Source organism: Rhinolophus sinicus, chromosome 12 (genome assembly GCF_057876585.1).
Source record: "Rhinolophus sinicus isolate RSI-liver-muscle chromosome 12, RSI-T2T, whole genome shotgun sequence".
In the NCBI taxonomy this organism is placed as follows: Eukaryota; Metazoa; Chordata; class Mammalia; order Chiroptera; family Rhinolophidae; genus Rhinolophus; species Rhinolophus sinicus.
Window position 1 is genome coordinate 34747311 of NC_142512.1, and position 15792 is coordinate 34763102.

Below are 15792 nucleotides of genomic sequence, written 5' to 3' on the forward strand. Positions count from 1 at the left end.
CTCCTCTGGATCTTTGCCACTCTTACTACTGAATAGAGCCATGAGAGTTTGGAGAGCAGAATCCACTTGCCAGTGCATTAGTTCTTAGACTCTTTTGGTCTACAGTGCCAAAGCAATTTTTTTCTGCAGGCTGCTGCATGAACGAGGTAGTCTGTGGGTGATAATAATTCCTGTCCTGATCAGCCATGGAAGACACCCCAGTGTCCCTTGACACTGGGACTGAAAACTGCTGGATTTGCCCATATTCTTTTCTTGGGTTCCACTGCTTCTGTCCTGCCAAACACACCAAGCTAGTCCCCATAGGGAGAAAAGAAGATGCAAAAAGGTAGCATGTGGTTCTCAAATTCTAATCCCTAAAAGATAAAACACTGATTTAATGGCAGGCTTCGAAGCAGAGTGGTCAGTCATGAGGACAAACCTTACATGTTAAATAAAAACACACCAATTACATCAATGTAAATACGTATGAGGGTTCAGGCATGCTTGGTGTAGAAACACAGTAATGCCATATGGAGACAGGGAACACTCTCAGTGGCACTCTGCTATCTTTGGGTGTGATTTATATGGGGTGATAGTGGGCAGCATTCCCTCCAGCCTGTTAATGGTACAGACTGGAGCCTCAGAGAATTTTCCCCATCATCTGATAGGTGATGTTGCCTCTTCCTCCCTTAGTTTATGCCCAGCACCACCAGCAGGTAGAGCTGCTGGACAGAAACCCTCTCGTTCACGCATTCAACTAATCTCTATTGAGCATCCACTCAATAGTGGACCCCATGATGGGGCTTGGGGATTCACAGATAAAAGATGGAAACCCTTTTCCCAAAGGCTCAGTTTAAGGAGGACATTTTTTAAAAGTAAGTGATTGTTGGCAACCTAATTCAGTAAATATGGTGAAAAACGAAGGCACCAAACCAGCTGAGGAGAGCCAGGAGGCCTCAGGGAGGTCCAGCAGTGGTTATCCTGGAGAAACTGGGCAAGGACACCCCAGGAAGGGTGGAGCAGCATCAATGCTACCCAGCATCACTGAGTACTTACCAGGCCTGTGCCAAGTAATTGAAAAGCATGATCTCATTTGTTCCTCAGACAACCCTCTCTTAGTCATTTCAGGGTGCTATAAGAAAATACCATATAAACACCAGACATTTACTTCTCACAGTTCTGGAGGCTGAATGTCCAAGATCAGAGTGCCAGCATGGTTGAGCTCTGGGGTGAGAACCCTCTTCTGGGTTTCAGAATTCTTGCTGTGTTCTCACATGGCAGAAAGAGGGTGAGAGAACCCTCGGAGTCCCTTTTATAGGAGCACAAATGCCATTCGTGGGGGCTCCACTCTCAAGACCTAATCACCTCCCAAAGGCCCCACTTCCTAAAATCATCACATTAAGGGTTAGGACATCAACATATGAACTGGGGGGGGACACACATTCAGTCCACTGTCTAGTCTTATCTGCGTACAACAAATGTGAAAACTGAAGCTCAGATGGTCACCTGCATATCCAAGGTCACCCAATGGGGAGCAGCAAAATCAGCCCTCACATTCACTCTCACAGCTGAGTCCAAAGCTCACACCCTCCGCGCTGGGTCTCTCCAAGTTCTGTAGTGTGAGGAAATAAAAAAGGCAAAGGGTAAAGTATGAGTATTAGCGAGCTTCCTGGACATAACATTAGTGAATGAGGATCGTGGGAGGGCGGAAGCTGCCCACCTTCTCTGAGGAAGAAGAGAAACTCCTGGCAGGACCGCAGTGGGTGGAGTCTGGGGTACCATCAGAACACTGGTGTTTTGCAAACATGTTACCCTGCTGTGTGGCGTATCCATTCTGTTCATATCCATGAACATAATGACCTTTTGCCTCTTGCTCCTAGCCTGTCCCCTCACCCCCCACACACACAAACACATACATACAAATCTTTTTCTCAAGTGTGGATGCAACACAGAGGCTCGTTTTAGTTTTGGAGAGACATAAATGTTCTTTTTCTTTCCTCCAGTCATGCCTGGAATGCCCCTCATTCTACTGCCTCCTTCCTTCCCTCCTGCCTACAGCCCTGAATAAAATACAATGCAATAATGGCAGCATGCTAAAGTACCCAGTATGCTCCGCGTGCAAGCTTGGTTAAACAGATCACATTGACCTTTCATAAAGATGTGCCCAATGCTTCCTTCTCTCATTCAATATGTTAATCCTCAAGCCAAAGCACCGTCAGAATTACAAATCTGATCCCACTACCCCCCTGCTTAAAACCCTTCAGTAGCTCCACATTGCCTACGGGATGAAGCCCGAACTCCCCACAGCACAGAGAAGGGCCTTCTGGATGTGGTCTGCATTCACCCTCCGGCCTCATTTCTCACGACACCCTTCCCCCTGCATCGTGCCCACACTCCAGCTGTCCCTGGGCGTGCACCGCTCTGTACATAGCTCTCAGCTGTCCTTAGCTCTTTCTCTAGCGTGACTGCCTACAGTGCCCTTGAGAGCCACCCCCCTACCCCTGCCAGCCCCATACTGATTACCTCCTGTCATTCAAGACGCAGTTCAGGTCAGCTCCTCAGTCAATCCTCTCCCGAGTCCCGCCCCCTGGCAGAACTGACAACCTCTCCATGTACCCAGTGCAGATACATATAACTGTCTTTGCTGCTCTTTGCCGCCTCCACATAATTACGTCCTGCTCGCCCATGCCTAGCTTCGTGCCTGACACATACTAAGGGATTAAGAAACAGAGCCAAAAGATAGATACTCAACATAAGCTCTTTGCGATGGTACCTGATCTAAATCTTGAGGACCATCACCTCATTGTGTGCTCTGGGCATTATGACTTTGTCACGGAAGCAGCTAACCACATGGGCCAGAATGCAGACCCATCTCAGCCGTGTTCCAATCACAGTGTCTCCCTTGGGCTTGTCCTGATTCCCTGATGCTGTGATGGAAAGGCAGAAACTTTTACATGGGAAGTGGAAGAAAGTCCTTTGTCCTAAGATCGGTCTCCACATCCGACTTAGCCAATCTGTCTCTCTCGCAGGTACTATATGGACAGAACCCTGGAGAGGTTCAGTTACCCCATCAGAGTAGTCGGAGGCCAAGAGGGGCTGCTTGGGACAGAGCAGGCAAATGGTGCTTCTGTTTACATAGTTCTAAACCAGTAGCTCCGTGGATTTCTTCTTAATTAACAAGTGAAGGAACACTGAAGTTCAGGTTCCCTTGGCAGAGGTGGCTCTTTCTTATCAGAGAAATTTGAGCGAGGAATTTCTGGAGGAAGAGATGGGACAGGAAGGGGGCCTTTGCCCAGGAGAACGGATTAGCAGCCTTAATGCTCAGGATCGGTAGGTAGGTACAGGCCAGCCCAAGGTGCCCTATCACCACCTGATATTACTCTACATATATTTACTTTGCCATTTGTTGTCTGTCTCTTCAACTAGAATAAGGGCAGGCACTGCGTCCGTCTCGTTCCCTGCTCTATCCCTGGAGCCTCACCCTGTGTCCTGGACAAAGAGGTACTTAGTGAACGTTTGTTGAATAACCACGGTCTGGAGGTCAGGAGAGCTGGGTTTCAGTTCCCACTCTGCAGTCACCAGCTAGCCCTGGGACCTTGGGCAGGTCACGCTACCTCTCTGATCTTCAGTGTCTTGTCCGTGAGGATATTATTATCTGCCTAAACAATCTCACTAGGTCAGTATGAGTTTCCAGCTATCTGTGCACAGTTCTAAACTTGAAAGATTGTATCAACCACTGAAGAGTTAGTCCTTTCCCACTGGGAGTTGAACACGTGGATTAGAGAACATACATACATCCAGGGGGACTGGAGGACCCAGTCTCATGCCTCAGCCAGCCAGGCTTTGGGTCCTTGCCAGGTGTTCTCCAGGCCTCCTGGATAGGCCACTGTGGTGGACACTCATGGCAAATCAGGGGGTGCAAGACCTCTGGACACATAGATCTGGGATCACTTGGGTACAGAGGGCAATGGAAGCCATGAATGCAGATGGGCTACCCTACGATGAGAGTGTAGAGTGGGGGGTGAAAAATAGCCTTGGCCTGAGCCTCAGGAAATGCCAGCACTGAGAGAAGCAGGTAGAAAATCAGGAGTCAGCAAGCAACAGAACCCTAGAAGGAATGGGGCCGGGAAAATACGGTGATTCAGTAGCCAGGAGGGGAGAGCAAGAGTGTGCACAACAAGGATTGAAGGGAGAAGAGGAGAGTGGAGTAAGAGAGGTTCGTTGCAATTTATTGAGATTTGAAAACTCCAGTACATTACAGTTTCATAAAAATACAACCAATGCATTAAATGGAAAAAAAAATCAGAAGGAAAAATATTAATGACAATTGTTTTAGATGGTCTGTGTTATTATTGTCTTTTTTCTCTCTTTTCTCCATAGAGTCTGATATGTACTTATGCCACTTTTATAATTGAAAAAGTAAATTTAATAATAAAAGATCTATGGGTGTGTTTACCTCAAGTAGGTACAAGAGAAAAGGCTATCCGCTTGGGCCTGATGGAAAGGAGATCCACAAAAGTGAAATCAGTTGTGGAACTTAACTGTTAAATCTCATGGTAGGATTTGGCCTAACTTACTTTTCTTTCTAAAACTATTTTCCTATTTTTATTTTTTTTTTAATTAAGCAATGTTAAGAAATAGGAATGGTGACCAGGCACTGTTTCCGCAGGTCCTGCGCCTTTAACAGTGCATTTCATTATGACTGTCACGCTGTGGGTCCCAGTCTCAGGGACCATAACCAAGTACTTGGCTCTTCCTGTGTCCTTGTGGTAGACTAGGTTTCTGTTCACCAAGACTCAGTGCCCCCTCCTGCAGGAAGAATGTGCTTCCTCTCATTCCTAACGTCGACCTTGGACACGTGACTTCTTTGGCTACCAAAATGGATACAGAAGTGACATGTGCCACTTCTGGGCTGGGAGCTTTAAGAGCCAACATGTGTGTGACCATGCTTCTTCTCCTTCTATCATTGCAACTTACAAGTGTCCAGATAGCAGCCAAACTAAGAATCTGGGTCACAGAATGTGGGCAACAATGACATGGAAGAAGCCCTCGGCCAACCTAGAGTGGACATGTGAGCAAGAAATAAACCTTTATTGTTTAACATGATCGAGATCTGGGGGACTGTTGTTACTGCAGCCTCTCCTGACAGATACCGTCTTTTGCAATCAGAAAAGGGGGGGGGGAAAGTCAGCAATACCAGCACTTTCTCAAGAAACCTAATCCTTAAATCTTCTTTCCTTCTTTAGATGATGCATATTTACTACAGGGACTTAATATAGAGGAACTATATCCAGAGACCTCTAGTTTCATTACGTATGATGGGTCGATGACTATCCCACCCTGCTATGAGACAGCAAGTTGGATAATAATGAACAAACCTGTCTATATAACACGGATGCAGGTGAGCTTCATGTAGCCTTTTAGCTAATGGGGAAGAGGATGTAAAGACTGTTTGCATTCGTGACATGCCTATTGTATTCGTTTGCTAGGACTGCTTTAACAAATTACCACAAACTTGGTGGTTTGAATAACAGTAAAGCATTATCTCACAGTTCTAGAGGCTCTAAGCCCCAGATAGAGGTGTCAGCAGGATTGATTCCTTCTGAGGGAGTGAGGAAGAATCTCTCCCATGCCTCTCCCCTGGTTTCTGACAGTCTTTGGTGTTCCTTGGCTTATTGAAGCATCATCCCCACTCTGCCTTCATCTTCACATGGTGTTCTCCCTCTGTCTAAACCCCCCTTTTTCCAAGGACACCAGTCATATTGGATTAGGGCCCACCCCAATCAGTCAGATTAGGGTCTACCCCCAATAACTTCATTTTAGCTAATGCCATCTGTAATGACCCTATTTCCAAATAAGGTCACATTCTGAGGGACTGTGGGATTAGGACTTTAACTTATGAATTATGGGGTACACAATTCAACTCATCACACCTATGTTTAAATAATCAACATCTGAAAAGGATAGCATGAACTAATTGTAGAAGCATCCGACCTGTCTGAGAAACGACAGCGGGGTTAGTTCCCAAAGTGTTCTGTAGAGATAGTATTCAAAAACAAAGGAGCAAAATGGACGGCGTGACCAAATATGTTTGAAAATCTGGGTTAAAGAAGAGTTCATTAGATTTCACTGTTGGGAGACTTCTCAGGCTTTTAAAATGATAATACATATGTGGTCTCTAAGGGGAAACTATATGATAGGTAGCATTTCACAAACATATTTGAATGTGGAATTTATTTTAGAGTATCTCACAGGATTCCTTGTAAAGCTGGCTAGGATTCCTCAGAACTGGATGGGAACCAGTTCTGTAGATCTGGATGGGAACCAGTTCAGGAGATCTAGCCTCTGAGGCCAGCTTTGCTCATGGCTCATCATGTGCTCCTATGGGGGTCACCCTCCCTCTTGTGAAATAAATACCACCCTTTTTGATGAGGGAGTAAGTTACGTGAGCCCGTTCTAGCTCTGACATTCTGTGATTGTGAGTTTCTATAAAAACTGAAAGGAAAGATGAGCAAAGGAAGCAGAACCCATTCTCCTTCACAGGAAAGGTACAACTGACCCTTGACAACATGGGCTTGAACTGCATGGGTCCACTTATATGCAGATTTTCTCAATACATCCCTGTACTGTTTTTGATCTGTGGTTGGGAGTCCACAGATGTAGAGGAGGCAACTGCATGCATTGTTCTACACCATTTTATGTGGGAGACTTAAGCACCCATGGATTTGGGTTTCTGCAGGAGGTCCTCTAGCCAAACCCCCATGGATATCAAGACACAACTAAGTTTTAGACGAAGTCAAAAGTTACACACAGATTTTCAACAGCACAGAGGGTTAGCGCCTCTAACCCCCAAATTGTTCAAGGGTCAACTTACAACCCAGCCACAATGTGAACAATTCGAAGTCCCTGATCCTATCTATATTGATTTGGACTCTTGGTGACAAAGCAACCCCCTCCAGATAACTTAAACTTAGAAAAAGGATTCGTTCAAGAAATACTGGCGCATCTTATGGAATTTCTTAAGATCTGAAATTGATGTCAGGAATTTGCTGGAATCAGAACCCCAGGAGCCCGTCATCTCTGCTCTGTACTGCACACTTGCTTTCTTCTTCTCTCCTGCGAGAGACGCTTCCTTTGCTGCTCAGTTCCGGGGTGGAACATGGCTGCAAATGTTTTAGTCCAGCTCCCGGTCCTGATTTCCCAGAAAAAGAATCAAATGAATCCAGCTTAATTTCGCCCTGACCCCTGGACCAATCACTGTAGTTTAGGTAATACCCGTGTGGGGGAGTACTTCTCTGAATTGTTGGGAATTATTGAACCATGGGGTGTAAGAGAAAGAGGCCCTGAAGAACACCTAGTTGGATTTCTTCCTTTGACAGATGGCCTGCATGAGGATACAAGAAAGTAATTGATTTGTTCAGAGGCCTCCATGAGCTACTGAGCAAGAAGTAAGGCTCGCTCCATGCATGGAGGAACTGTGGGTCTCCAGCACAACTGAACCCACAGAACAAGGGTCTCCGAGGGCCTCATGTGCCCTTTCCCAGACAGCCTGTCTTGGCCACAGTCTACACAGTCTGACTTCTTCCCTCGTGCGTTTAAGAGGATGGGTGGATATCACAGCTGTTTCTCTCTCCCTCAGATGCATTCCTTACGCCTGCTCAGCCAGAATCAGCCATCTCAGATCTTTCTGAGCATGAGTGACAACTTCAGGCCTGTCCAGCCACTCAACAACCGCTGTATCCGCACCAACATCAACTTCAGTTTACAAGGGAAGGACTGTCCAAACAACCGAGCCCAGAAGCTTCAGTACAGAGGTGGGTGCCTGGCTCAGAGTTGCAGTTGGCCCAGGCCAGAGCTCAGCCCTCCTGCTTAGACCTGTTCTTAAAGGCCTGGCATTATAGGAATCCTGATTATAAATGACAATTAAGGCAAGCCACCCTCCATGTGCATGGTACCTTTCTGTTGGTAAAGCTGATAGGTTAGAGATAGAGATAGAGATAGAGATCAAACTTTAAATCACTTCTGGCTCAGGTAAAACAGCCTTTTTATTGCCATTTTACAGACGAGCCCAGAGAGGTTGATTTTTTTCAAGATTATGTGTTAGAACAGGACAGCCATAAGCATTAGAGCTTTCAGTTAGGTGCACCATAGACCCTTCCCCCCAGAAGGTAAGCAAATACTCTGACGCCAGGCCATTGGACTCCAATGAGGTAATGTATGTGAGTGCATCCTTTTCCAGTGCTATGTCCCTAGAAATGACAGTTATTCCCATTGTAAGGGAGGGCCATTCCCACTATAGGGATCATGCCTCCTGTAACCCTCTGGTTCACACCCAGCTCTCTCTCTTCCCTTCTATACACTAAGTATCTACTGATCATTACAGTAAACCCTCAACATAGAAAGGAAGATGGAGGCAGAATGGTGTCATGGAGCTGCCCTTGACCCAGAGTCAGGACACTCAAGTTCCAGGCCTGGTTCTATTACTACCAAACCATGCAAACCCTGCCAAGGCATTTACCCTTCTAGAGCTGGCTTCTTTCATGACAGTCCCTATACCAGCTACTTCAAGACTTATTGTGAGGAATAAATAAAGCCTGGATGGAGAAGCTCTTTGTAGCAATAATGTGCTGCTCAAATATGGGGGCTGTGGATGTTACCAGGCAGCTTTTAGAAGCAGCTACCCCTGCTGCCCTTTGGTCTCCCACTTCATCTCTCCTACTTCCCCCACATTTCTTTCTTTCTTTTTTCTCTCTCAGACACATGCAAAGTGCCAAAACCATAATTTTCTGTTCCCTTCCAGCTAGAACTACTAGACAAATAAATACTCAGGTCATTCACTGAGCCTTATCTTTATTCAACTATTTATTGTACACCTACTATGTGCCAGGCATTTTGCTTGGAGATGAGGATACAGTGTGATGAAGACAGATACAACCCCAATCATACAGAGCTTACAGTCTAGAGAAGGGGTAGGCCAACTTGTTCTGTAAAGGGCCAGATGGTAAATATTTTAGGCTTTGTGATCCATACAGTCTGCCACACTCTGATGTTGTACGAAAGAGGCCATAGATAATATGTAAATGAATGGATAGAGCTGTGTTTTAACAAAATTATTTACAAAAACAGATCACAGGCTGGATTTGGCCTGGAGGTTGTCATTTACTCACCCCTGGTCTACAGCAGAACTTTTCTGCCACAGTAAAAATATTCTATATCTGCATTGTCCAGTATGGTAGCTACTAGCCACATGTGGCTATTGAACATTTGAAGTGTAGCTAGTACAATGATGCAACTAAAGTATTTACAAGTAAGCAGGCATTTATAGAACTGCCCCTTCCCCTTTGAAGTAAGAGCCCCAAACTCTGTGCAAATTAATTCAGTTATGCCTTGTTTTGTGTTGTGTTTGTGTGTGTGTGTGTATGTGTGTTTCTTTCTTTCTCTTTCCAGTAAATGAATGGCTCCTCAAGTAGGGAAATAGGCCAAGAAGAATCCCATCTCAACGAAATGCTACAACAGTGAATTGACGTAACCTAGGATGTCCCCTTCTTTCTTCTCTCTCCTTCCCTCCCTCAAGCCTCATTTACTCTTTGGACTGGCCCTTTCTTCATGAAAAGTGTCTGAAAAACCATGACAGAGGAACATAACTCTTATACACAAACACACACACACACACACACACACACACACACACACACACACACACACACACGCAAACATATCTACACACTCACACAGTCTCCAAGATGAGAAGTCAAGTTTCAGAATCAAAAGGCTCATTCATAAGAGGTCTTAGAAGAAAATAACCAGTTAACTTGATTACGATTTTGATACTGTTTTCCTGAACTAATAAATCTACCCAATGAGACTTTTCAGCCTTTGTACATACAAAATTCTTCCAAAAGAGAGAGGAGAAAAAAAACAGCTCCGACGGCATCAAGCAGACTTTGTTCTTTGCATCAAGTAATCTCAGATAGTGTCCTAGGATCCTTTGAGGATGCTGGTGACAGGTGAAATAGAACAAAGTTGGCCAAGGACACTTATTTCTAGATTATGATTCTTCTGTTTACTCAACAATTTAAAAAAAAAAAAAAGGACAGACATTGAAGAGATACACATTGTATATATACATATATATATCACTGCAGACTATAAAGAAATTGAATTATTTCCCCTTTGTCACATATCTGTAGTAGGATTTGCCAAGATCAGAATTGATCCATTTGCTGTTTCTTGTTTTCCAAAGGTCATACATTGTGTTTGGTTATTGTTAACAGCTCAATAAATGTGTTTAACGAGTTAATTTTATTTTTCTGGCTTTGGTCTGGTCTCCTTCCTTACAGGCTAAGCCCTGGCTCCATGCAACTGCATTCTTTGATTTTACTTGTTCCTTCATCTACATGTTTTGTTCATTTGCAGCCAGTTTTTACTGAGTTTGTGGCAATCAGGAATGCATTTGCTAAGCAAGTATAACTTTAATTCCACTCCATGGCTCGATCATTCATACGAGGTGAGCTTCAGCCTGAGATAGCAGGCGACAGATTTATTGCGTTTCAAAACTGCCATTCTCCCGATCCCCACCCCCTGTGATGCTCCCTTGAAGGAATGCACTTTGCCTTGTAAATTCCTGGGAAAGGGGTGTCTTTTCTCTCCAGGTGCAGCTGGATCTCACAAAGTACAAACGAATGCCTTTCTTTTCTTGTTTATAATGGTCACTCACTGTGTTTGGTTACTGTCAAGAAATCAATAAATGTGTTTAACAAGTTACCCATGTCTGAGTTTATTGAGGAGGATGCTCCCTGCTGAAGCTTCTGAGTCCTGCTGCGTCCACGAGCAATTGCATTAATGGCCGGCAGGGCAGCGAGAGCCACCAAAACAGCCCGTCTGTCCATTCCCAGAGCCAGATAATTAATACCCTGTTGAGAAAACATAAAGACTTATCTGCTGGAAGGGAAGACTTGGATGTTCGTTCGGTGACGAAATTAAAAATAACTTTCATCTCTCCTTTTTATCACAAGAGGGAAAGCACCAGCATGTAGAGTCTGTGCAACTGGAAATAGTCACAAGCATATGGAAAGCTTCAACCAATGCGTCAGCCTAGCCAAGTGACTAGGAATATTGACAATGAAAAAAAAAAAAAATCAAACAGACACATATTTCATATTTGAAATAATACACTGAATTGGATATTTGTTTTCACTTCTTGTACTATTGTTAGTTAGACAGCTTTGATGACATACATGCCTATTTATGAGCAATTGTATTTTTCCAGAAAACCGAATCTGTTTGCAAAGGTTTAGGGTGGTCAGGTGGCAGTCTTTCTTTGTGTGGTTTACTGCTTCCTCTCTGAGGAAGATTCTGAGTCAGAATCTTCTTTAGCCTCCAAGGGCAGGCAGCCATGTAATGGTTGAAAAATACTGATGGTAAATCAACCAGGCCTGGCTTCAAATCTTCACTCTGCCACTTGTCTGCTTGCTGTGTGATCCTAGGCGGTTGTTTTAGTTCTTTGATCTGTTTTGGGGATGCTAATAACTTTCTCCATGAGTTGTGAGGCTTAAATGCTATGTAGTTACTGAAAGCAGCTAGCACAAGACCTGCAGTGAATATTCTATAAATGGTGCCTATAAAGCATGTGTATGACCTACCTATCAGGGGTTGTCTGGACCATACTGTGGTTCCCTCTACAGGGGTTAGCACCCATCACAACAGGGGAATCACATTAATAGCAAACAAGAGCAATAGGTACCCGCAGACAGCATGTAGGTAACTGCCTTAAGTGTATCGGGGCAGAGAGGAAGGCACACCAGTGAGGATGGAAGGCAGTAGGCTGGGTTTCTAGGCTCTGTTCTGTTACCAGCATTCTCTGTGACCTGGGACGGCGGCCTTATCTAGAAATGACTTGGATTTAATGACCTCCCATGGCCTGTCCTCTCTGTCACTCCTCAACTCTGTCTCTCATTCAGTTCTCAGTCCGGGAGAACAAAGGAAAACCCAGGCTCTACTGGCTTCCCTAGGAATGGGCAGAACTTCACTCTGGCCAAACTGTACTCCAAATGGAGTGAATGGGCCTGTTATCCCCTTCCCGGGTCAATCCCAAAGGTTTCTTCTCCCCACTCCCTGGGTTTCCCAAACTATAACATGGAAATAGGGTCACTTTGCCCTCAAACCACATGGAAATAAAAAAGATTAACTAGATGTGTACCACTCTAAAAAAGAAGAAGTTCTAAAATGTCAAAAAGCCCCTGGGAGTTGGCTTGACGAAGCCGTCAAGGGTGAAAAAGTACATTCGCACATTTGAAGACCTCGGGTGCTCGAAAGAAGCAGGCACAGCACCGCTGCGCTTTGCGGTGTGCCCAGGCCTGCTGGGTTTGCCCGTAGAGTCTCCATGGGGACGATAACTAGAATGTGTGGGGACATACATGCTGAGCCTCAGTTCCCACCTCACTGAAATGGGGGAGGAGAAAGGGGGCAACTACACAAAAGAAGAGAATTCCGGAAAATTGCATGAGAAAAGACGTGGTGTGGAGATCACAGACCCCTCCCTGAGGATGAATTTTGTGGTTTCCAAGACAACTTAGGACCTTGTTCCCACCTCCCTCAATAGCAGTCTGGTTTCCAAGGCGACGTCAGGACAACCACAACTCACTGAACTAAATGTGTCTGGAATCTGAGAGGAACATGGTGTTTGGGCAGGAGCGCACACTCAGTCACAGCCCATAGGCAGCCACATCCGGCTGAAGGGTCTGCGTGACGATCGTCAATTAACAGATGCCAACACCCCCGTGGTGGGTCCTTAGCCTGCTGGACCCCAGAACACTCATAATTCATGAGCATATTCCAATTTTCCCATTCCAGAAAGCCTACAAATAGGAGCTCTAGGAGCAAAACCTCACCTTAACATCATTCACCAACTAGCACGATTGAACATAAGGTAACGTCTGCCAAGACCCCAGCTGAGGAAACGTATTAATAAAGTTTGCCATGAGTTTCACATTTCCTGTGGGCGAAACCCTGTGCTGAGCAACTTATAAATATCATCTCATTTCACCCACACAGCAACCCAGGAGGTCCTCACCATTGCTTCCCCATGTTATAAAAGCAGAAACTGGACTTCTTAAGATTGGGTGACATCTCACTTACATGTGGAATCTAAAGAAAAGAATAAATGAATGAGCTAATCAGAAACAGTTTTGGAGACATAGAGGAAAAACTGAGGGTTGCTAGATGGGCGGGGCGGAGGGGCGGGGATAATGGGGAAGGTGAGGGGATTAGAAAACAGTCGGTAACCACAAGATGGCCACGGGGTTTTGAAAATTAATTTGGGGAACGTAATCAATAATGTAAAGATTTTGTAGGGTGTCCGATGGACACGTGTCCCATTTGGGAGACCACCTCAGGGGTGATGTAGATGCCTGATCTCTGCACTGTACACCTGAAGCTGAACAATAGTGAATGCCAACTATAATTTTATAATTTTATGTGTGTGTGTGTGTGTGTGTGTGTGTGTGTGTATACACTTACAAGAAGCGGAGTACAGCATTAGGAATAGAGACAATGGAAATGTAATGGCTATATGCGATGTCAGAGGGATAGTGGATGGGGGGGAGGGGGGTTCACACAATGTGAGGGATATAAATGATAAACATCGAAGTATTTCTTTGTCTTGTGCACCTGAAATAAAAAATAATAAAAAAAAAAAAAAAGAAAGAAAAAAGAAAAAAAAAAAGATTGGGTGACATGCTCAGGGTGATACAGCTCATAAGAGGTAAAGCCAGACCCGGCTCTTTTAAGCTGGTGGTTCTTGAAGTGTGATGCCCTATCAGCATCACTGGGAAACTGGATAGAAGTGCAAATTCTTGGACTCACTGCAGACCTCCTGACACTCTGAGGATGGAGTCCAGCCATGTGTATTTGAACAAGTCCTCCAGGTGATCCTGACACATACTCAGGTGTGAGAACCACTGTGTATTAAATGCTCATTCCTACTACCGCCTACTCCAGAGGTTCCAGACTTTACTACACATTAGTATCTCCTGGGATGTTTTTAAAATCCCAGTGCTCAGCCGGTACTGCCCACCATGAAGTCAGAATGTTGGCAGCCAAGTATGTTTTGTAAAATTCCCCCAGATGGTGCCGATGTGCAGCAGAGTTGGGAACCAGATTCTTGTCGGAAAGGCCTTCTCAGAGGAAGGCTCACCTGGAAGGTGGGTCTGTGGGAACCAGGAGGCCAGTGTTATCTAAAGGGTCTTCCCTTTTCAGAATCACTTTCTGATCTCTGTTCATAGTAACACTACTGGGTGATCTCAAAATGTTCCCCAGCCCTTTCCTCCTTCCTCAAATCTTCAATTAACAGGTCCAGAGTTTGAATAACAAATATTACCTTTTTTTTTTTTAAATAAAAGAAGGATTCGTATTTGAAATAATGGCTTAGCACCAACCTTCCAAAACCCAGCCCAGAGCATCACCCCTGATTACTCAGATTGTAATGATCGTTATGAGCAAATGAAAGTCTATGAATCAGGACATCTGAAGTTCAGAAAGATAAGCTGGGTCCATAATTAAAAGTTACAGGCAAATGAGAGCCCTGTCAGCTCTAACTTCATGGCGCCTCTTCCGTTCTCCCTCCGCAACCCGACAGCCCTGGGAGAGGTCCTAGTCCCCTCCATCACCACCTCAGGCCTGCACGATACCAGAAGCAGCATCCATTCAACAGGTCCCCCTGCTTCCATTTACCAGATACGTGAAAGACTGCGCCACAAGCCCAGCAACTCAAACTCGGCTCTCAGAAGATGGCAGTTTGAGCCCATCCCGAAAAGAGTTTGGAAGAAGTTTAGGTGGGACTAGGGGGTGAGTGGAGGATAATCAGAGACATTTTCCAGGAGAGAGACCAAAATGCAAAGCTAAACAGATCATCCAAAAAGGACAGCACTCCAAATCAACGTGGTAGACAAGCAGATTCCAGGAGCAATGCAGAAGGACAGAACCTCAGGGCCACACCTGGAATGGAGAGTAAGGAGCAGAACCCAGGGAAATTTCCGAAGCTGCTCTTCTTCATAGGGTGGCTGAGGCCTTGGCCATGTGCCACGGTGGGGAGGAAGAGATTGAGAGTCATGTTCTGACTCACACATTGCCAACCCATACCCATCCGTCCCTAGCATAAGTGAACTAAAACCTCCAACTGAAGAACACATCCCAACACTCAAACTTCCAATGGTCCCCAGTTGTTTTCAGATTAAAAGCTTAAATTCCTCAGCAAAGCAGGCAAAGTTTTCCTTAATGGATTCTCAGTAAAGGTTTGCAAACCCATGTCCCAGCCTCCCAGCCTCAGTTCATGTCACCCTTCAGCATTTTCCAGGTCTTCCTCACTTGTGGAAATATAACACACCTTTAAAGAAACCCAGCTCAGATGCCACCCCAGGCTTCCCTGATCTCCCCAGGGAAGATTATTTCTTCCTTGTTCTGAGCTCACACAGCATATTGATTTTATTTCTGATTAACATTTACTTCATACAGGTCTCTATCAGAAATATAGATAAATAGAGAAATATATGAGTGTTAAATACATAGAACTGTATTCAATTCTATATTTTCCTGTCTGTACATGCCAATTTGAAATTCCCTGAAGACAGAGATTATCTCTGCATTCATCTTTGTATCTCTCCCTCCTATGCACAGAAAGAAATCGTAGCATAATGCTTTGCAGATAGTGGGCACTCAAAAATATTTGTTGATTCATAGAATTTTCCTATGGGGGGGGATGGTAGTATTTGATTCTTTTCAATTCAGAGTAGTTGAGCTTTTTCTATGAACCAGATA

General features: G+C 44.8%; 1 protein-coding gene and 1 long non-coding RNA gene across 2 annotated transcripts in view; one reads left to right on the forward strand and one right to left on the reverse strand.

Moving 5' to 3' along the window:
* The window catches only part of CA10 (carbonic anhydrase 10 (inactive)), a 451309-nt gene extending 440566 nt beyond the window's left edge, over window positions 1–10743 (forward strand). Inside the window, exons 8-10 of the mRNA XM_019731018.3 lie at window positions 5226–5380; window positions 7619–7793; window positions 9427–10743. Of these exons, the coding sequence (XP_019586577.1) occupies window positions 5226–5380; window positions 7619–7793; window positions 9427–9449 (353 nt within the window). The 3' untranslated portion in view covers window positions 9450–10743. The remainder of the gene's footprint in view (window positions 1–5225; window positions 5381–7618; window positions 7794–9426) is intronic.
* On the reverse strand, window positions 1328–13142 carry LOC148756539 (uncharacterized). Its single transcript, XR_016022892.1, has 3 exons — window positions 13052–13142; window positions 10745–10892; window positions 1328–1591 (listed from the first exon to the last, which is right to left on the reverse strand). It is a non-coding gene; the product is annotated as an uncharacterized LOC148756539 (long non-coding RNA).
* Window positions 13143–15792: the final 2650 nt, after the last annotated feature.